Source organism: Phocoena phocoena, chromosome 9, assembly GCF_963924675.1.
Source record: "Phocoena phocoena chromosome 9, mPhoPho1.1, whole genome shotgun sequence".
Lineage (NCBI taxonomy): Eukaryota > Metazoa > Chordata > Mammalia > Artiodactyla > Phocoenidae > Phocoena > Phocoena phocoena.
In genome coordinates this window covers 88,378,721-88,401,681 of record NC_089227.1, presented here as the reverse complement: position 1 = coordinate 88,401,681, position 22,961 = coordinate 88,378,721, and the positions used below count along the sequence as shown (strand labels likewise).

General features: G+C 43.2%; 1 protein-coding gene across 1 annotated transcript in view; it reads left to right on the top strand.

Annotated features, from left to right (window-relative positions):
* Positions 1-22,961, top strand: part of LOC136127949 (solute carrier family 23 member 1-like) — a 44,887-nt gene that overhangs the window by 4,236 nt on the left and 17,690 nt on the right. The window contains exons 2-4 of the mRNA XM_065883585.1: positions 1,469-1,612; positions 4,853-5,010; positions 16,329-16,488. Coding sequence (XP_065739657.1) covers positions 1,469-1,612; positions 4,853-5,010; positions 16,329-16,488 — 462 coding nt within the window. The remainder of the gene's footprint in view (positions 1-1,468; positions 1,613-4,852; positions 5,011-16,328; positions 16,489-22,961) is intronic.

Below are 22,961 nucleotides of genomic sequence, written 5' to 3'. Positions count from 1 at the left end.
TTAGGATCAGATTTGCCAGTGCTCTACCCCATGGAGGAGGAGGACTGGCTCAACTATGAAGTAGATGTTATTGACATTTCTGTTATATAGATCAGAAAAATGAGGCTTAAAAATATTAGTAATTTGCCCAAGTTTGGTAAACTATATAGCCAATAAGTTGGAGGAGAAGGTTTATGATTCAAAGTTAATTGGGGGTTAAACTGGTAGGAATATAACTTGGCTATTGACCCTAGAGCGTTCTGTATGCCCTGCACTTATTTACATTTGTGTTATATCTATTCATTCATCCGTACACTCAGACTGTTCAGACTGAGCACACAGACTATTCTAGAAGCTGGGTCAAAAAGAATAAGGCACAGTGAATGCATTCTAGGAACTCACACCCCAGCAGAAGAGATGGATAAGGAAACAGTCCATGCGTTATAATCAGCGTGCTGTGATGAGGGCTTTGGCGCAAGGCTGGCCTGTAGGAGTGTATGCAAGGGCAGCTACACCGTTCTGGGCCAGAATCCCCATTTACCTGCCCATTTCCTGACCATGGAGTTGACCCCCATTCCCTCCTCCACAAAGTTTCTTCTCTGCCAGGGCTTCAGGCAAGGCACCCACCTCTCTTGATTGGCCCCAGACTGCATGTGGAGGTCTTGCTGCAGATGTATAATATAGAAAATCACTGGTCTTTTGACCTAGAAATCCCAAGCAGGCCAGCAGTTACCTCTATCCCATCGCTCTTGCCTCTGGAAAGCTGTCCATCTGTCTGGTTGAAATCAGAAAGTGAAACTGAGCAGGACCCTAGGGGGCTCCTGGGCACGGAAGCCTTTCTGTGTTCCCTGTTCCTTGTTCGTAGGGAACAGACTCCAGCTTCCATGACCTTCCCTGAGTCCCAAAGGACAGATTCAAACAGTTGCTAATCAGGGAAGGGAGGGCTTGCAGAGACAAGGGAGGAGCAGCCAAGAAACCATAGTGCAGCCTTGGGACAGGGTCCTGGTTCAGCCTCAAGGGATACACATAACTGTATCTTCTGAGCTCTTTATAGAACTAAAACCCCCAATAAATGGAAGATGTCAGCATTCTTCATTCCAGATTAAAGGAACCAGAGAAGCTCTTCAAGAAGACCACCTGAGGCCAGATTAAAAGAACCACAGAAACTCATCAGATTACCTGAGATCAGGTTAAAGGAGTGCAGGCCCTGCACACACCCTAATCTTATCAGCAAATCCACCTTTGAACCGTTGCTATAAAACTCCTCACCAGATCCTCCCAGGTTGGGACACACAGTTTTTTAGGGCAGGAGACCACTGTGTCCCCCTTTGCCTAGCAAAATAGTAAAGTTATTCTTTTCTAATTCACCCCAAACTCTGTCTCTGAGATTTGATTCAGTACCGGTGGACAGAGGCTGAGGTTTCGGCATCAAAAGTCCACTTGATTCCTATTGAAATGCTCAAATGTGTTCTTCTCTTGTTCTCAGCAGAAGGGTGATGGTGTATTCAACTCCCATGAAGGTGGCCAAGGCAGGAAGAAGGATGGCCAGCCTAGGGGTCTCAGCAGTAACCACCTGGCTTATAGCATCCTGGATATCCCACCATGGTATCTCTGTATCTTCTTGGGAGTGCAGGTAATGCCACCCATAAGCACTGGGTCCGAAGAAGCTCTGCCTCAAAAGGCACATGAACACACACTTAGGTCAAATTGCTGATATTCTTGGCTTCCATGTTGTTGATATTCTTGCCTTCCGTGTTGTTGACCTCCAGGGGGCTCAAGGCTCCTCCAGTCTCTCTTTCTCTCAAGGAGTTTGGGGGTGGGGCATGGAGTTAAGGGAGGATTCTCCCCCATGCTGAGCTAATAGGTCACATAAAGGACACCAACTGGGCCATTGCGGTGTTGGGTTTTTTTTTTCAAGATACCAATTATAATTTGTTTGGCAACAACTAAAGAGTTTGATAACCAATGCTTGGGGAATATTGGGAAACAAGCACTCTCAAACACTTTTGTTGGAATGTTATTTGGTGCAACTTTTCTGTGAACATGTAAAACATATATATTGTTTAACCCAGTCCCTAATGCATAAGAATTTCTCTGTAGGGAATACTCCAGTGGTCCAGTGGTTAGGACTCTGTGCTTTCACTGCTGAGGGCGGGGTTCAATCCCTGGTTGGGGAACTAAGATCCTGCAAGCCGTGTGGCACGGCCAAATTAAAAAAAAAAAAAAAGAAGGATTTCTCTATAGATATGCTGGCAAGACTCATTAAGGTAAGTACAAAGATGTTCTTCTTTTGTTAATAGTAAAATCACAACAAACAAAACCCTAGAAACACCCCCAAAATATCCATGTTAGAGAACTGTGGCACATCCTAACAAGTAATTCTTTTATGTAGCTGTTAGAAAGAAAAAGATGTATCTACCTTGCAGTTAAAAAATGATCACCAATATATATTAAGTGAAAAAAGCCAAGTAAATAACTGTGTATAATGTGACCTTTTTTTGTGTTAAAAACTAACAAACGAAAGAGAGATAGAAATAAGTATATGTAGTAATTTTGCATGTTTTGAAGAATTCACAAGAAACTAATAGAGGTATTTAGCCTTGGGAAGAGAAGCTAGGAAAGGAAGGGTGGCTTTCAACTTTCGCTATTTAGTTTGTAACTTTTGTAGCTTGAATCTTCTAATCTTATAGATGTGTTTCTTTTAATTTTACAAACAGTTCAATGTGGGGTACCAGGGATGGGATACACTTTTTTGTTAACTTCTTTGTGCTTTTCTACAAAATAAGAAGAGCAAATGTCATACTATTTTTAAAAATATTATTATGAGCCAATAAAATGGATAATGTAGATATTTTTATCATGAAAGGATGTTGAATTTTGTCAGATACTCTTTCTGCATCTATTGAGATGATCATATGATTTTTATCTTTAATTTTATTAATGTGGTGTATCATAGTTGTTGACTTGTGTATATTGACCATTCTTGCATCCAGGGGTAAAATCCTGCTTGATTATGGTGTATGACCCTTTTAATGTGCTGTTGAATTCAGTTTGCTAGTATTTTTGTTGAGAATTTTTACATCTATATCCATGAAGGATATTGACATGTAGTTTTCTTTTCTTGTAGTGTCCTTATCTGGCTTTGGTATCAGGGTTTATGCTGGCCTTGTAAAATGAGTTTGGGAGTGTTTCCTCCTCTTCAGTTTTTCGAATAGTTTGGGAAGGCTTGGTACTAATTCTTCTTTAGATGTTTGATAGAATTCACTGGTGAAACCATCTGTTCCTGGGCTTTTCTTCATTGGAAAGTTTTGATTACTGTTCAGTCTCCTCACTACTTATTGGTCTGTACAGATTTTCTATTTCTTCATGATTCAGTCTTGGTAAGTTGTGTGTTTCTAGTAATTTATCCATTTCTTCTAGGTTATCCAATTTGTTGGTGTGTAATTGTTCATACTAGTGTTTTATGGTACTTTGTATTTCTTTTGTATCATTTCTAATTTTATTTGAGTCTTCTCTCCTTTTTTCAGAGTTTAGCTAAGGGTTTGCTTATCTTAAAAAACCAGCTCTAGGGCTTCCCTGGTGGCGCAGTGGTTGAGAGTCCGCCTGCCGATGCAGGGGACACGGGTTCGTGCCCCGGTTCTGGAAGATCCCACATGCTGCGGAGCGGCTGCGCCCGTGAGCCATGGCCGCTGAGCCTGCGCATCGGGAGCCTGTTGCTCCGCAACGGGAGAGGCCACAACAGCGGGAGGCCCGCGTACCGCAAAAAAAAAAAACCAGCTCTAGTTTTGCTGATTTTTTTCTGTTGTTTTTCATTTCATTTATTTCTGCTTTGATCATTGTTTTTTCCTTTCTTCTTCTAACTTTGGAGGTTGTTCTTCCTTTTCTACTTCCTTGAGGAATAAAGTTAGGTTGTTTATTTGAGATCTTTCTTTTTTCTTAATGTAGGCATTTATTGCTATAAACTTTCCTCTTAGAACTGCTTTTGCTGCATCCCATTAGTTTTGGTATGTTTTGTTTCCATTTTCAGTTGTCTTAAGATATATATATATTTTTGTGTGTGTGGTACGCGGGCCTCTCACTGTTGTGGCCTCTCCCGTTGCAGAGCACAGGCTCTGGACGTGCAGGCTCAGCAGCCATGGCTCACGGGCGCAGCCGCTCCGCGACACGTGGGATCTTCCCGGACCGGGGCACGAACTTGTGTCCCCTGCATCGGCAGGCGGACTCTCAACCACTGCGCCACCAGGGAAGCCTGTCTTAAGATATTTTTTGATTTCCCTTTTGATTTCTTCTTTGGCCCATTGATTGTTCAGAAATGTGATGCTTAAGTTCCACAAACTTGTGTCCAGTTTTCCTCCTGTTATTGATTTCTAGTTTCATACCATTGCAGACAGAAAAGATTCTTGGTATGGTTTCAATCTTCTTAAATTTGCTAAGGCTGTTTTGTGACCTAACATATGATCTATCTTGGAGAATGTGCTCAGGCCTTCCTGGTCAATGGTCTTGCCCTCACCTTGTGCCTTATTTTAATAATGAGCCTCTTGCCTTGTTCTTGTTCTTAAGGCCCCCTCCTTGGTTCATGTTATATCCTCCTGTGCTGTGTCCCTGCCTTGATTTCTTACCTAGAACATCAGTTCTTGGCAGTAGGGTCCTGCCCTTGAACCCCAGACCTTCTGGCTGGGTCCCTGCTTCTTGCTGCCAGGGCTTCCTAGTTCCTTCCCACTGCTTGCCTGGATCTCGCTGCCTGTCACTCAAGGCCAGGCTCCTCTGAGACCAGAGATGGAGCTCTTGCCTCAGGCAGTAGGAATAGGAATGAAGGTAGAGTAGGCAACTACAGCATCTCCAAGCCCATCTCCTCTCTCTGCTCTGCCCACAGCACTTCCTCACAGCCCTGGGGGGACTCGTGGCAGTTCCACTTATCCTGGCCAAGGACCTGTGTTTGCAGCATGACCCCCTGACCCAGAGCTACCTCATCAGCACCATTTTCTTCGTCTCTGGCATTTGCACTCTCCTGCAAGTATTTTTAGGAGTCAGGTAGGTAAAACTCCTCCTCATGGATTTTGACTTTTTAAAAAAAATTTATTTATGTTTGGCTGCGTTGGGTCTTCATTGCTGCTTGTGGGCTTTCTCTAGTTGTGGTAAGTGGGGGCTACTCTTTGTTGCTGTGCACAGGCGTCTCATTGCAGTGGCTTCTCTTGTTGTGGAGAATGGGCTCTAGGCTCGTGGGCTCAGTAGTTGTGGCTCATGGGCTCTAGAGCACAGGCTCAGTAGTTGTGGCCCACGGGCTTAGTTGCTCTGCGGCATGGGAGATCTTCCCAGACCAGGGCTCGAACCTGTGTCCCCTGCATTGGCAGGTGGATTCTTAACCACTGCACCACCAGGGAAGCCCTGGATTCTGACTTTTACCTGCCAGGGTAGCAGCAAGGTTTGCTTGGCTTGTAGCCTGAGATGAGTTACATGAGTGGCATGATAGAGGGAGCACAGGACCAGAACTAAGAGCCTGGGTTCAAGTCCTAGCTCCAGCACTTACTGTGTACATTAGCCAGGATTCTTGATTAAAGTAACACAAATAGCTACAGACAATTATGCCTGAAACCTTTTACTTTTGCAAATTACAAGGCATATGGCTAGTGAACACATTGCGGGGCCTCCTCCCTGGACTTCAGAAGGAGCGGTGCAAGTGAGGGGCCCTTCCCTGGTAAATCTGCTTTGACCTAATCCGTGCCAGGTCTGTGCTCAGCCCTGGAGTTGCAGAGGAAAGTGTAAAACATTCCCAATGATGTACTTCTGCCTGACCTGTCTTAAGAGAAAATGACTTGACAGGAAAAATTAATGTCCATTTATTCTTTTTTTCCCTTCCAGTTTCATTGAGATGTAATTGACAGACAGCATTGTATAAGTGTATGGCATAATGATTTGACTTACATACATCAAGAAATGATTAGCACAATAAATTAAGTGAACATCCATCATCTCATATAGATACAAAATTAAAGAAACAGAAAAACAATTTTTCTTGTGATGAGAACTCTTAGGATTTACTCTTTATCATTTATTTATTCTTTATCAATTTTCTGAATCAAACCACACAGGCGAAGGCTGATGCAAGGTAGCCAATTATTTCCAGGATAGGCTGTCTGTAGACAGCATCCAGAGAATACTCATTCCTTGTGTGGTCTTCTTGCCTAAACCAAATCAAAGGCACTTTCCAAAGTGCTTCTTTTGCAAGTCATTTCCAGGAGATATGCCAACGCTTAAGTTCTCCCATTTTCTGTCGAGGAGAGGGGATTAGTGCCTGCATCTTTGTCAGGTTATTTCCCTTCTCTTTCTTCCTCCTTCTGTCACCATCTCTGAGAGCCAAGATTTCTTCTGAATCCCCCACCAAGGACTCAAAGAGGTATAGGGTTTGGTCTGGTCTCTTAGGCCCCTAAAATCTGGGACCCCTCCCACTTTTCCAGAATCAGTCCCTGGAATGTCAGATGCTGTGGTAGCATCAGAGAGGCCTTGCAGCCACCTGCCTGGATACCCAGGAGCAATCCCCCTGGCTGCCCCATGGAGAGTTACAAACACAAGGCTCTTCTGGATGGGGAAGCACCTCCTCTTAAACTGAGATGGTGTTCACTATAATTATGGAAAAACACTGATCTTGGAAACTGGGGGCCTGAATTCTAGTCCTGGCTTCTGTGCTGTGGGAACCTGCACAAGCCATTCACCCTCTCTAAGTCTCAGTGTTCTCATCTGTAACATGAGGGAGTTGAAGTATGTTATATTTGTAAGTCCCTTCCATCTCTAATATTGTGGACACCTGTGATGCTGACAAAAGATGATACAGTTCCATATTCCTACTGGAATCTCAGTACTGAGAGTGCCTGTGGGCCTAGCCTTCTGGTAAACCCTGTGAGAGACACAACAAATCAGGAGTTAAGAGTTCAAAGAATCTATAGCCTAATTAAACATACAAAGAAAGAGGGAAATAAGATTAGGAAATAAAACCATGCTAATGTCCTTAAACTAAGGTGGGGACAGGAATACACTTGAGTTTGGTTCCACTCATGGAAATGGACTTCCTGCTCAGTGGCTAATAAGCACAGTAACTGCCTACAACATTAGAGATTATAAAACTAGCTGATAGCCTGTGTGAATCAAGTATATGTGATTATTGATTGTCTGGTAACCAGTATTTAATTATGTACTTTTCTAGACTGCAAACGAAAATGCTGGTACAGCAATGAGATTTCAGATCTTAATGATTAAAACCATCTTAAATAGTCAAAGGGAATGATGAGAGGTAAAAACAGCTTCCCTAATAAGAGCTAAAGAGCGTAGTGTCCATTGTGGGGCGGGCATCTGCAATCCTTGGCGGAGGGGTGGCTGCCTCCCTGGTATGAATTTCGGGGTCTTGGGTGTGTCCCCCAAGGGCCTTCCTCACTTAAGCGCTCAGTTCCAAAATTCATGTAAGGGCGTACTTCATTATCCGTTTCAAAAGAAAGCATTAAGTTTAAATGCAATCACTAGAGGAAATTATTATCGACTATGTGTAATTCTGGGTCTTAACTCCATCTCTGGAATTATTCATGATTTTTACCCGGGAATTTCTTTTTCTGGAGTGGTTTCAAGTGATATATCTCCCTTTTCATTTTCCTGGGAAAGTCTCATGTGTGGAGCAAGTACTTCTGCCCAAAATGCATTCAAATCTGGGTTCTGTGTAGTCTTGCCCGAATCAGCCTGCCTGGCATTTGTCCTTTTCTTCCATGGACCTCCCTGCGGCCAAGCCCTGATCTGTCCTAGCTCTGCATCTGTTACTGGTTCTGCAGAAAGTCCATGCCCATCGCCAGAGGTCTGCAGCCATCTTGCCCGTGCCCCATTGAAAACTAGGCACCAGATGTGCCATCGGAGTTCTGTTTGGAACAGAAACAGTGGTGGCTGTTGGCAGTAGAAGAGTGACCTGGTAATCAGTCACATCAGAGGAGGGAGAGGGGATGATGTGTCCCAAAGAGGGGCCTGGTGCTGCTTCTTCCTCTGGGTTTAGGTTGGGTAGTTAACTACACGGAAGGTGCGGGACGTGCTTTCCTACAGGGTAGCAGGTTCTTACGTGCTTGGGGTAGGAAGCTCAGTAAAAAGATGAACACTAAGTGATCTTTGTCCAATAGTGAAGGAGTTGGGGTCTGAAGGTACGCAGGGTTTCTCACAGCAGAGCGACCCTTTTAAATTCAAGAATTCATCAATCCCATTCGACATTCTTGAGGCTCTGCTCCCCATTCTGAACTATTTCAAAGAAAATCCGTGACATCACCCTTTGCCTAATCATTGGATTGACTCCAAAAGGGAACATCAAAATGATGACACAGGTGAGGTTGGATTCCAGCAGCTCAAGCTCCAGATGTCTCTGTCCCCAACTGTTGACCTCTTCCCCAGAAGCCCCTCATGCTCTACACGTCCCAACCCTAGACCCCTTCTGGGGGCTTATCCTCTCCAGGTTCCTGGGTGCCCAAGCTGTATTGCCTTACCTAGGGGAGACTTAATTCCCCCTCTCCTTTCTACCCCTGACAATTTTTGCATTAATGTTATCTTGGAGTCCTCATGTGGTTTTTTTTTTTGTTTTTTTTTCAAATATTTTCTCTGCTCTTCATTTTTAAAAAAAAATATTTATTTATTTTAGGCTGTGTTGGGTTTTTTGGCTACGCATAGGCTTTCTCTAGTTGCGGCGAGCAAGGGCTGCTCTTTGTTGTGGTGCGCGGGCTTCTCATTGCGGTGGCTTCTCTTGTTGTGGAGCACGGGCTGTAGGGGCACAGACTTCAGTAGTTGCAGCACGTGGGCTCTAGGGCACGTGAGCTTCAGCAGTTGTGGCGCATGGGCTTAGTTGCTCTGCGGCATGTGGGATCTTCCCCGACCAGGGATCAAACCTGTGTCCCCTGCATTGGCAGGTGGATTCTTAACCACTGTGCCACCAGGGCAGTCCCTCGTATTTCTGTGAAGAGGAAATTAAAAACAATTTTACCGGGCTTCCCTGGTGGCGCAGTGGTTGGGAGTCCGCCTGCCGATGCAGGGGACGCGGGTTCGTGCCCCGGTCCGGGAAGATCCCACGTGCCGTGGAGCGGCTGGGCCCGTGAGCCGTGGCCGCTGAGCCTGCGCGTCCGCAACGGGAGAGGCCACAACAGTGAGAGGCCCGCGTACGGCAGGGGAAAAAAAAAAAAACAAAACAATTTTACCAAAGCCATGATAATTAAATTAGATAATGTATGTAAAGTGCTTAGCTCAGTGCCTGGTACGTAAAATTTATTTTTCGCACCAAGAAAAGGGTATTACCATAAACACAATTTTGCACCCTCCCTCCCTTTGCAAATTATTGAAAAAAATTTAAATGTGGTTAAAAAACACTCCTCCCCCTCCTTTTTAAACATACACAATACATTATAAATATCATTCCATTTCAATAAACATATTTCCACAATAGCACTTTTAGAAAAATATCACTTAGTATTCCATATTCTAGAGTACATAATATATTCTAGTTTAACCATTTCCTATTAAAGGACATTTAAGTTGTTTTGAGCTTTTCAGTATCATAATAGTGACCAACATAATTCATAATTATGAGAGATATGCATCTTATGTGTCCTGATAATCATTTATCTAGTTAAAGACAGAGAAGAGACTTGAAGAAGTGTTAAAGGTTATTTCTGGCTGGTATACATTGTATAGGAAAGGTATATATTATATGTGTGCTGATAAAGTTTATCTAGTTAAAGATTAAAAAAAGATGAGAACAAAATGTTGATGATTATTTCTGGGTTATAGAATTAGGGTGATTTATTCTTTATATTTTTATTTACCATTAATTTTTCTTCAGAGTCCATGTGTTTCTCTATAACTGGGAGAAATGAAAACCATTAAAAAAATTTTTTTAGAAAAGTATCAGGATATGTTTTGTGAGCCACACCCTTTGAATCTTTGCCTGAGAGCAAAAGTGCAGTAGGCTGCCCATTACCATCTTGGAAGGGGGCTTGATAGGTAAGGCTCAAGGCTACAGCCTTGAGACAACTTCCTAGATTCTTTGTCACTTCACCTGCTTTTATCTCTGTTTTCCCTGATGTGTTTCTCTGTGGAGGTCAGCATTAAAGCCATTAAAAAAAGAAAAAAAGGAGAGTTATACTTGTCTTTGGCGCAGATCAGAAGGGAGGACTAGAACAATGAGGGTGGGTATCAAAGGTACACTCAAGGCAGTGGGTAGTGATGGGTTTAAAGAAGGCAGACAAACAGCCTTCCCCTACCAACCAGAGATCTCCCCCTTCTCCCCTTTCTTCTAGGCAGAAACAAGCACTCTCATCCCTCCAAGCTGATTATTTAGTTATTTTCCACCGTCTCTAATTAATGCACTTCTGTTTTAGGCACTATTGACTGAAGTGCCAATATGGATGACTATGATTTCATTTTCTTTCACAGCCCCTCACTCCCACCACATACAAGCATATTTTCCATCATCCTATTCTCATACCCTCCCAGCATAGGTCAATATTGAATGTACACATTATAATGACTGGGATGCTATTCAGAGCTGAATCACAAAGTGATTCCTTTCCTGCCCAACTTTTTGTTTTCCCTGAAATTAATATCTTTTTAAAAATATTCTTTAGTTTCTGTTTGTTTTTAACTCAATGATAAACTCCCTGCCTGTTGTCTAAATCTCTTCTTAATAATTTCATCACATCAGGTAGCCTATCAACTTCATCTTCTTGATGTACTACCTCCTGGGGCTCTCTGACTTGCTGAAGTCTGGAGCAGTCGCTGTCTGTGCCTGGTATACATTAGATGTGTCATCCTGAGATGCCTCTTTACCCTTATTCTGGGAATTCCCTTCATGTCAGTTTTCAAGTCTAGATCTCTTGTTCCCATGTCTTCCTCTTTTTTTGGTGGAACACGAATATGCAGTAGTTTCCCGAGAGAACACATGGGAGGTAAATTCTGTAAGACTCTGCATATGTGAAAATGTCTTGATTCTATTCTCATACTTGATTGATAGCTTGGCTGGGTATAAAATTTTAGGTTGGAAATAAGTTTTTTTCAGAACTTTGAAAGAATTGTTCCCTTGCCTTCTAGTTTCCAATGTGGTTTTAAGAACTCCAAAGCCTTATGTGACGTTCCCCCTTCTGCTGCAGAATTTTGTACAGGCCCAAGCTGTGCTGAGTCTATTTATCATTTAACTGGGAGAGATCTATTTATTTATAGTGTCTAACATACAAGATCAACTATGATCATCCTATTGCTAAATCCAATAGACAACTGTTCAACTAGACTTGACTTTTGAGCTTCCATGTTGGTCTCTGCATCATCCAGTTTTAGCAAGAATCTTGCTCAGTCACTGTAGCCAGAATCCCCACCCTCACTCTCTGATTGGTTTCCTCATTTTTCACTATCCACAGGTGATGTCTCTTCACCTTGGCCTGTTTTCAGCAAGAATCCTGTTCTTACCCCTGATGCTTCCTCTTAGTAACTTTCCATCCACTGAGCCCCACCCTGCTCCTTGGCTATAAATTCCAAGTTTTCCTTGTCACATTGGGAGTTGAGCCTGATCTCTCTCCCCTATTACAGAACCCCATCGTAGTAGCCCCCCTTGAATGAAGTCTGCCTTAACGTCTTTAACAACCATCATGTATATCATCTTATGAAGAGTACATGAGAGCTCAGAGAGAAGCGTTGAAGCTTAACTTCCCAATACTTCCAAAAGGTTAGCTGTTTCTGTTTTATGGGCCCAAATGGAACTACTAAGAGATGAGAAAAATTCCCCACACAATCATTAGCATAAACTGTCGAAGAAGTTTGTCTTTCCACATGCCCTCTTATCAGTTCTTATAACAAACACACTTTTGCAATTTGGCCCAGTGACTCAGGCTTTCTGATCAGGGCTCTGCACTTCCCAGCTTAGCCCTGCCACTGGCACCTGCCCCCAGCATCATTTTCCTCATACAGAGACAGTGCAGTATTGTCCTACCCACCCTGAAGTACTCTTGGGATAATTATATGAAAATGCTATGTAGTTTTAAAATACTATATAAACTTAGATGTTGATAGTACCCCCACGACACATTTCTGTGTCTTTGACAACCTAAAATATCAATCCTATCAAACTTCTAAGAGACATTCCTGAGACTGCAGATTTTGACATTTTACATGCAAGTTGTTGTTTTAAAAGAAAATGGTGGGGAGTTTTCTTCTTCAGACTTGAGTATACAGATGAGATGGTAAAGGGTGAAGGGAAGAGGAAGATGGATAGGGAAGGTCTTAGGAAACAAATCTTGGAGAACCAACCTGCAAGAAATGGGAATGCCAGACAAGAACTTAAAAAAAAAAAGTCCATACTATAACATCTGTTATTTGAGGAAACATTAAGAAAATGTTTTGGGGGCTTCCCTGGTGGCGCAGTGGTTGAGAGTCCGCCTGCCGATGCAAGGGACACGGGTTCGTGCCCCGGTCCGGGAGGATCCCACGTGCCGTGGAGCGGCTGGGCCCGTGAGCCATGGCCGCTGAGCCTGCGCGTCCGGAGCCTATGCCCCGCAACGGGAGAGGCCACAACAGTGAGAGACCCGCATATTGCAAAAAAAAAAAAAAAGAAAATGTTTTGGTGTACACTACCTTTTCTAGAAGTAGCCACACATTGCAGGGGGAATAAAAATGAAAATTACTCTATTTATTGAGCTCTTCTCTTTCCCAGGCATTGTGCTAATCACTTACATATAGTTTATCTTCACAGCTACTCCTTGGGAGAGTAGTATTATCTTTATTTTGTCAAAGAGGACACTGAGGCTTGCAGAAGCTGGGCAACATGCCTAGGTCACACAACTGATAAGGTAGAGCCTGATTCAAACTCGCCTTTGGTCTACACCATGTTCTTAACTGGTGTTACAGGGCAGTGGTGATAAGTAAGGAAACCCAAGCACTCATGCTGGTTAACTCTAAGACCTTGGGCTCCAAATCCCCTATCTATAAAATGACAAGGCCAGGCTGGATACGCTTCAAATGGCTCTTCTATTTCTAAAATGTTGAGTTTTAAAAATCAACAATCTACGATTTACAAGAGAGACATTTAAGTCAGAAGGCGTATGTATAATAATAGTGAATCATACTCATGGGAAAATTTTAAAAATAGGAATTACCATCATGCTAGCAGATGAAAGTAACTGTGAAATTAAAGCAGCACTGAGATACACATTAAGGTCACCACGAAAGGTAAAAGATACATAAAGCAATAAAGACTTGTAGTGATACTGAATGCACACATCTTAAACATGTACCAGGAAAGTGCGTAAAAGAAAAACTAGCAGAAATGCAAGAAATATATGTAGATCTCTCTCCCTCTCTCAAAAAGGTACCAATGAGAAGTTATGAGAAAGAAATGGGAATGCTAACAAAATGAGGTGGGGAGGCGGAGAGGAATGGATGGAAAATGGGATTGGAAGGTCTGAGTACAGAATAATGAGGGAAGAATTTATGGATACATTGTGTGAATCTAAAGGTAGCACATAAGAGTACTCTCTAGGGCTTCCCTGGTGGCGCAGTGGTTGAGAGTCCGCCTGCCGATGCAGGGGACACGGGATCGTGCCCCGGTCCGGGAAGATCCCACATGCCACGGAGCGGCTGGGCCCGTGAGCCATGGCCACTGAGCCTGCGTGTCCAGAGTTTGTGCTCCGCAACAGGAGAGGCCACAACAGTGAGAGGCCCGCGTACTGCAAAAAAAAAAAAGAGTACTCTCTAGTAAATAAATGGAAAAAATTCATCTTGCTCTTGAACATAAAAGGTATTCTTAGCAATTACAAAGACATAGAGGGAATTCCCTGGCAGTCCAGTGGTTGGGACTCAGTGCTTTCACTGCTGTGGCCCAGGGTTCAATCCCCGGTCGGGGAACTAAGATCCTGCAAGCTGCGAGGCATGACCAAACCAAACAAAACAAAACAAAAAGGTAGAAAGTCAATATATCACATTATCCCAACTACATATAATAATCTTGAAAGGAACATGAACAGAGTTAGAAAAGTGCTGAACTGCTTGAAAATTTTGAAGTGCTCCCTTAAAGAAGTTCTAAGTTGGGGATGAATTCCTGCATATACTAACAAAAAACATTTTTTTCAACAAACATAAAGCTCACCATCATAAAAATTGTTATAAATATATTTTGACAGTATCTAAGTTCTGTGTAACGAGTAGACAGTTTATAGACAAGGAAAAACATATAAAATCACACGAATGAGTGCACATCTTTTATGACTTAATGAAATGCAAATTAACATTTGTTAGAGTTTCATTATATACCTGTTAAACTAAAAAAATAAAATAAAATAAAATGAGAAAACCCAATATTCATAGGTTTTTGCAGCACTAGGCTCAGTGCTGGAGAGATGGAAAAGAAAAATAATCATCCCTGACCTCATGGAACCCAGTAATACTGAAATGGCTGCGGCAATGGTGGCATAGTAATGGTGGAGTGCTTTTAAGCAGAGTCATAAGGTGTTTAAAGAACCCCTGAGAGTCAGTTACTGTAAATGATTAGTTTGTTAGTACAAGGGCTAACAGAGAAATGTGTAACTAGAATATAAGTGGTGTTTTGTCTCAGTCACCATTTTTATCCCCAATACCTGGCAATCAGTGCGTCTCACAGAGCAGGTCCTCAGTAAATATTTGTTGAATGAATGAAATGTGCATATGGGATTACAGCAAAAAATTAAAACACAATTCTTGTATTATATACTCTGTACATATGATATGCAAAGATTTCTATGTTCATTTTAAAAGCAGTGATAAAAGTATAGCATGTTTCCCTTCTCTGTCAAGATACTTAGCTTCATAATTTCTATGCATTTTAATTGAAGTATAGTTAATTTACAATGTTGTGTTAGTTTCAAGTGTACAGCAAAGTGATTCGGTTATACAAATATATATATATATATATATATGTATGTGTAGATATATACATATATACTTTTTCAGATTCTTTTCCATTATAGGTTATTATAAGATATTGAGTATAGTTCCCTGTGCTAGTGCTATACAGTAGGTCCGTGTTGTTTACCTATTTTATGTATATTAGTGTGTACATGTTAATTCCAAACTCCTGATTTATCTCCCCCCCATAATTTCTTAATTAAAAACATTATTCACGCATACCCATTCCACCACCCATATGTTCCTGCCCTGTGTGTGCCATATATTCCAATCTGTTTTGGAACCTTATGGGTCTAGATTTATGAATCTAGATTACTTGTTCTCAGCCCTGGTTGACATTAGAATCACCTGGAGCTTTAAGCCCTCCCCATGCCTGGCTGCACCCTCTTGACAAGCCCACTAACTCATCTGAGGGTGATGCCCGGGCATTGCTGATTCCTACGTTCAGCCAGGACAAAGGCCACTTAGGCAGCAAAACTTTATATTTTCATTAAGTAAAATGTGTTCAGTCTTTCTCAGAAATAACCCTTTAAGCTGTCTTCATGGAATCCTGAGTTCAAAAATAGCCTTCTAGTATTGTTAAGAAAAAGTACCTAAACTGGGTGTGCTATAGTGACAAATGCAAGCACGAGGCTGACATCCCTTTTTTCCACCCGCCGCCCCAAATTCTAATATGCAGGGCAAAGAGACTAGGTGAGCCTTGATAGCTTCTGACCTTCTAGTAAGAGAGGGTTATTGGAGGTTGACTTATCAGGCTACATTCACCTTGAAGGGAGACAAGTCAGATGGGCTAGAAGTTCTGCTAGAAGTTCTCACAGAGGCCAGAGTGAGACACCAACGAGGAGGGAGAAAGACTGTGGGTGGGGGATACGCCCTGATAATTGACCTCAAGCCTGTTCAGTCCAGGTGATAAAAGGAGCCTGAAGGTAGAGGTCTGGGATTGCTGTTCATTTCTGAAGAGGCAAAGGAATCTGGCCGCCCAGATTCTAGGCTGTGCATCTCTTGTCAGTGGGTGGGACTCCACATGTGTGAGCTGTGCTTTGATCCTGGGGTCTGGGGAGGATTCTCTGGGACTGAGGAAGACAATGGCACCCACTCAACATGTTCCCTGAGCTCTGTGCTACCCCCAAATCGTTTCCCAGCACCTGACTCTCTGCTGCTCCTGGGCTTGTATCTCCAGGACTGGGGTTAGGTCTGCTTGCTTCCCCTCTCCACCTCTCCTACCCGTCCAAAGTCTGGCAGGGTTCATGGGTCTGACTTGGAGCTTGGCAGGAGTTCCCTGTAAACTGAGAACTGCAGGGGTCATGTGTCGCCTTGAAACCAAGGTAGGACTTGGGATTAAAAGGCCTCCACTGGGGCCAGTGACAGACCAGCGCTTAAAGAGCTGATTGGTAACTCTCTCCTTTCCCCTCCTCCAGGCTGCCCATTCTCCAGGGAGGAACATTTGCTTTTCTGGCACCCTCCCTGGCCATGCTGTCCCTTCCCACCTGGAAGTGCCCCGTGTGGACACTCAATGCCAGCCTGGTGAACACCAGCTCCCCTGAATTCACTGAGGAATGGCAGAAGAGGATCCGAGAGGTATTGGGGTGAGGGGGATGGGGTGAGAGCAATGGAGTGGTCCTCAACAGGGGCTCCTGAGTTGATTCATTTGTTCAACATTCATTGTTCAACTCATTGCTGAGCAAGATTCCAGGCTTTAAGATACTTGGCCCTTGCTTCATTCAGTTTTATCATCCAGGGAAAGAAACTAGTGGCCTTGAAGCAGGCTCTGAAGTTTGGCCATGCTCCAGGTTGGCTTATCTAAACGATAGATAAGGAAGCCAGCACACAGGATTCTTGGCAGAGAGCATACCCATACCCTCAGGGACAGTAGACCTGCTGGCTTCCAGACCCCAACATCCTCACCTGACCTCCTAGGTGAGGGGTCAAGGACGGCCCATGGGTGGGGTACTGTATGAGAGAGTGAAGGTCACTTGAGATTTCTAGGAAGCCCAACCAGCTTCCTCCCAGCTTGACCTTAAATATGTAGGCCTGGAGTGAGGCTAAGGACCACCTCCTCTGGAGCAGGGGCAGTCACACAAGCACCGTATGGTACTGGGTTTCCAATACAAGGTAGTTTGCTCAGGCATGAATCCAACTTTCGCTTAATGTCTTCAGCACTAACTCACTAGAACTGGACCAAGGACATTCCTGAACTCAGGGCTATGGACCTAGAGCAGAGTTTGTTCCCTAGATATCCTTAGGAGTTAAGCTAGGAAGCCTTAGCCCAGCCAGGGTCCATCCTGCACCCCACCCAGGCCTCATGGCTGCAATAAGGGTCACATCCGCTGTATATGAAAGACAAAGAAAGAGGGAAGACAGAGGAGACATGGTAACAAGATTCCTATTCTTAGCCAGAGTTGACCCATGAGAAGGAGTACAATTGACAAAACACTCCAGTGGGGGTGAGGGCTGGGGCAGAAGGACAATGGTGTAAGTCCTAAACTGATTCCAAATACCTGAGAGCCAGGAGTGCTGATGTCTGGGGGCAGGAGAAGGTGGATGACTCAGCTCAAGCAGAGCAAATTAGCTCTTCTGCTTTTTGGTTATGTGAGTCCCTCAAAGGATTGGATGGCACTCACCCACATTGGGTAGCGCCGTCTGCTTCATTCAGTTCACACCAATTCAAATGCTAACCTCTTCTGGAAACATCCTCACAGACACACCCAGAAAAAATGTTTTGTCAGCTATCTGGGCATCCCTCAGCCCAGTCAAGTTGACACATAAAATTCACCATCACTGTATATTATGTATATGTTCAACTTAAGTAAACACTAGCAAATACATTTGCAAAGTGTATGTTCCAATTTACACTCCCACCAGCAGCGTGTGTGAGTTCCAGTTACTCCAAATTCTCACCAACATTGTCTCTTTTTCATTTTAGCTGCTCTGGTCAGTGTATGATGGTAAACTTGTGTCATTCTTTTATGATGTTATTGAATGATTTAGAGTTCACTATAAATGTCTGTCCTCATCTGGTAGGTCTATTTGACCACCTGGGGTCATTTTTGCTCCTATGCTTACTTACCACATTAGCTGGTGACTAGAGGTCAATATCCCAATATGGACTTCGTTATTTATCATTATTTCCATGACTTCCATTTCATTGAGTATCATGTAAATGACCTATGAATTAGTCCATGACCCATTTTAAAGTTCAAACAGCAGTCCGTGCCCTAAATATGCCAGCATCATAGTAGCTTTGGCTACTTTCACAGTGTTCATTCCTCATTGTCCATCCAGTTCAGCACAGTATGCTCTGGGTCTAGTTTTATTAGATGTGTTTCAGTTTGGTAGAATCAACTGTGATGCCAGCATCCCTCATTCCAGATTGAAGACGTATCTAGAAATATGGCTAAGAAATCATTTTCTTATTTCCAACATTTTAAATGCAACGGGCAAAAGTAGCATTATTCAATACCATAATTTGGTAACTCCAGTTCTTCCTGCCGCCATCTTTCTTTCTGCCCACTGTGAGCCTTTCTTAACCCATTTCCTTGCTCCTGTTGGAAGAGGAGGTGCTGAGTCCTTCTCCGCTAGCCTTTAAATAGTGGGCAGGAAAGGTAACACTGTTAAACCCTCCTTGTGTGTCCTTCCCCAAGGTACTTTCAAATGATTTAATAAGTATATTGTCACTGTAGCCCCTCCACTGGGTAGGATGCATCCTGAAAAACACCAGACTTTCCAATCCAGCCCATAAATACCATCAGAATTCCAACAAGTCAAATTAAATAGATTCTTATTATTCCTATCTTAGGGAACACAACCAAATCCCTAGTCCTGGGAAAACAGGGTTTCTTTACCTTCTCATTTCCCAATCTGTCCTTTACAAACTGCTCCACTAGTGACTCAGTTTGGTGCCCCACTTGTAGCTTGATCTTACAGTATCCTACCCTGCAAAGCCTGCCCTTCGTGCCTTTGTCGCCCACATTTTGTTGCTTCAAGCACACATTCTAATTTTGCAATAATTTCACTGCTTTTGGAAAGTGACATGAAATATGAAAAGATCACTTGATACTGTATTTCTTGGTCCATTCCTGTCTTGTTCATGCTGTGAAAAGTGATCCCTTGAGCTGTTTGATACATAAGTTGATCTTCATGCTGGTGGGCAATCTGGGTTGCTAGTCTCTTTATTGTAGCCTGCGCCAGGGCTTCAGTGGCAGGATAGGCAAAGCTCAAACCAGAAACACTGTCCATACCAGTTTAAAAAAGTGTTAAAACCTCTCATGCTCTGTGGACTGTCCAGTACAGGCAGCCTGTCAGTTCTGTGGTGGGCCATTTATCCTCAAATTCTCCCACCAGAGGCACCTGTGCCCATCTGTTGGCACCTGTTGGCAATCTGGATCATCCTGGGCAACGCAAGTGACTTCAGAGAGAGATGGAGATTATGTAGTTTGTGAGCCCGCATATGCATGGCTTGTGGCCCGAGGTGTCATCTTGTGGGCCCTAATGACTACATTCAAAATCATACTTCCCTCCTCTTTTTAAGACATAGGGGCATCTACGTGAACCACCAGTATTTGAGATTTGACTATAAAGTCCTGTCCCATAAAAGGTGAAATTTCAGTAGAGCCTCTATGATCCCCTTGCCAGACCAAACTGCTAGTCCATTGGCCACAGCCAGAGAAGCTATATAATTCTAAAGGGATGACTCGGGGGGTTTATGTGTGTACTGTCAGTCACATCACACACAGCTTGGTCCTTTGGCTGGACTTAGACTTGCCTTCCTTCCTCCATCAAGATCCTTCTGTTGCAATGTTACATTCTTTCAGTCTCAGTCTTTCTCAGGTGGGTGAGCAGCCTTTAGCAAGACTCCAAGCAGTGCTTTTTTTTTTTTTAATCAATTTATTTATTTATTTAAGGCTGCATTGGGTCTTCGTTTCTACAGGCAGGCTTTCTCTGGTTGCGGTGAGCAGGGGCTACCCTTCGTTGTGGTGCGCAGGCTTCTCATTGCCGTGACTTCTCTTGTTGTGGAGCACAGGCTGTAGGTGCATGGGCTTCAGTAGTTTGGCATGTGGGCTTAGTAGTTGTGGCTCATGGGCTCTAGAACGCAGGCTTAGTAGTTGTGGCGGACGGGCTTAGTTGCTCCACGGCACGTGGGATCTTCCCAGACCAGGGCTTGAACCCGTGTCCCCTGCATTGGCAGGCGGATTCTTAACCACTGTGCCACCAGGGAAGTCCCCCCCAAGCAGTGCTTTTTGAATTCAAAGATCCACATAGTGGGATCCAAGTCTCTGTTGTTAGAGATAGATTATCTCGTGAGGTAGTGTCCACCCAGGGGAGGGGGACTGTCACTTACTCATGGATCCTATGAACGCCTCCTTGTGTAACTGCCTTTTCTTTTCCTGAATATAACGATTTCCCTTTAATTAGCACATTCTGTTGATGATCCCCTGCCTTATTTGAATGTCTTTCTGACATCACTCAAGATACCATTGGGATCTCTGATCTTGGAGTTATTTGGTGCCATTCAGTAGTGCTCTAATTCCAAATAGTGCCCAGTAGCAGACGAGTTAGGAATGGTCCTTCAGAGGGAGAGTAGTTGAGTGGCTGCTCTGGGCCGCCTCCACACCAAATGCCCCACGCAGAGCTGAAGCGCCAGGCATCTGCCAGGGTCAGTCCTCATTCAGCATGGACAGAACCACTGATGCTTCTGATATCTCAGGAGCACTGTGGTGGTCAGGACACCACTCTGAGACCAGTCTGAGCCATAACTTGTGAATTTCAGCCAGAACCTTCTGCTGTTCTTCCCTTTCAAAAACAGCCTTTCTGCATGTGGCCGTGCTCTGGTATACAGTCCAACAGTGCACCCAGATGTGGATGTACTTCAATGACCTATCAAGTTCTTGTGCTTCCTTTTTTTCTCAAGGTGGACCCAGAGTTAACAGAGGTTTTTAATGTTTAAAGAGCTTTTCCATGTAGTTCCAGACCAAGATATACCTAAGGATTTCATTTGTCAAGCGGGCGGGCCCTGGATTTTTGCCAGGTCCGTTGGCCAGTCTTCAAATGCTGTGTGTTGTACCACCTTTTCCAAAGCAGGATGTATTTCTTCTTCAGTGCAGCCTAGTTTTATTATATCATCGATAACATGAATCACAAAATACATGTGGTCTGAGGTTTTGGGGGGTCTTGTTTCTGCTGTCCCCCAGGGAGCCAATACTTGGCTTTCGTAAATCCAAATTAAAACTAAGCAAAGAATAAGAAGTGGATTTTGTCAGCGAAAATTTAATTAACTATCAAGTTAAGAAGAAAAAATTGGAATTTTATTCGAGCCAAGCTGAGGATTATAAACCCGGGAAGCAGATCCTCAGGAAGCCCTGGGAACCCTTCCACCTGTTAGAAGTTGAAGGCACAGTCATATACATTTTTGAGACAAAGGATCGAACATCAAAATGACACACTGGTACTTTACATAAAGTCCACCAAGGATACATTGTCCAGATAAGCAGGTACAAAGTGAGCAGCCAGTCACCATGACCCCCTACAGAGCTGGGAGGGAACGCTGTTCTTTTAAGAAATTACATTGCTAGCATCAGAAGAAAGCAAAACAATTGATCTTTACGGTTGAGCAGGCCCCTTATCTTTGAGGAGCTCTGGTTAATGTGTAATGCAGGTTCACACTGCACATTAGGGAGGGAGGAGGCCCAAACAAACACACAGAGAGAACTTTATGTGTAATTTTTTTACTTGCCCTGCAAGTTTTATTTCATCAGTTTCCTTACCCTGCTCTGCTAGATGCCAGGGGCAGGATTTCCCTTCCACTTAGACCTACTGAGAACTATAATTTTTTGTGCAGGAATCTCTTGCCTTCGTGCTATCCAAGAGGAAAGATCTGACAAGTTAATTCGTCTCTTCTCCTACCTAAGCACTCTGCTGCTTGAATTCTTCCTGTGTTCTCATGACCTGTCTGCCTCAACACTGCAGTGGTCTGAAGCAGTTACTTTGTGTTTTGAGGACACAGTGTTAGTAGTGAGAGAGGATGTTTAGGGATGTTCAGGTCATGCTGTGCCTGCACTGAGCACAGGATCCCAAGTTACAGACACAACCATGTTTTTAAAAGACATTTACCATTTATTTTTGTGTTTGTGAGTCCTCTAAAGCAGGAGTCAGTAAACTATCGCTCTTGGACCAAATCCAGCCTGTAATCTGTTTTTTACTGCCCACCAATTAAGAATGGTTTTTACATTTTAAAAAGTTGTTTAAAATTTAAAAAAGAATATGTGACAGAAACTATATGTGGCCCACAAAACCTAAAATGTTAACTATCTGGCTTTTTACAGAAAAAGTTTGCCAACCCCTGCTCTAAAGCACAGGCCCCAGGGTGGGAGTTCTCTTGCCCAGATCTAAGACTGTAGCCTCCACTATTTTTTTCCCACATTGCCTTCAAGTGTCCAACAGTGAGTAAAAACCCAGAGTCTTATTTGTGGTATTTTAGCTCCATCTGCTGGTCCAGTGTTTTTCACCAGTGCTGTAAACAAGGGAAAGTTCTTTCAAGTTTCAATCTTCTTTTATTAATTGATGGATTGGTTTAATTCACTGGGCCAGCCTATTGGAATTTAAGGTAGAGTTTCCATGTTTCACTAAGTTAAATTTGTTCACACACATCTCAAGGCTTGAAGCCACCAATGGTTAGCAGTCCAACTCTACATCACGATACTAGCCACAAATGAAAGTGAGGCAAATATAGGACCAATAGGGGTGTCATTACTTTCTGGGAGATAAGAAGTAATAAAGAGGACAAGTAAGTAATGATTATATTTTTAGAAAGTGGTGGTAGCAGAAAATGTAGAAAGCTCTGGGAAGAGATGGCAAGCTCAGTTTTCAATACATTAGACCAACTTAAACTTCACCTTCCAGTATTATGGTGGTTTTAAATTTTTTATATCCTTGCGTATGCTTATGTATACGTGAAATGAATGACAGCAATGATAAAAAGGCTAGGTCGGAGAAATTAGGATTGCTTTGTTACTATAAAGTACTCACGCCACTCATGATGTGGTATAGTGTTATTT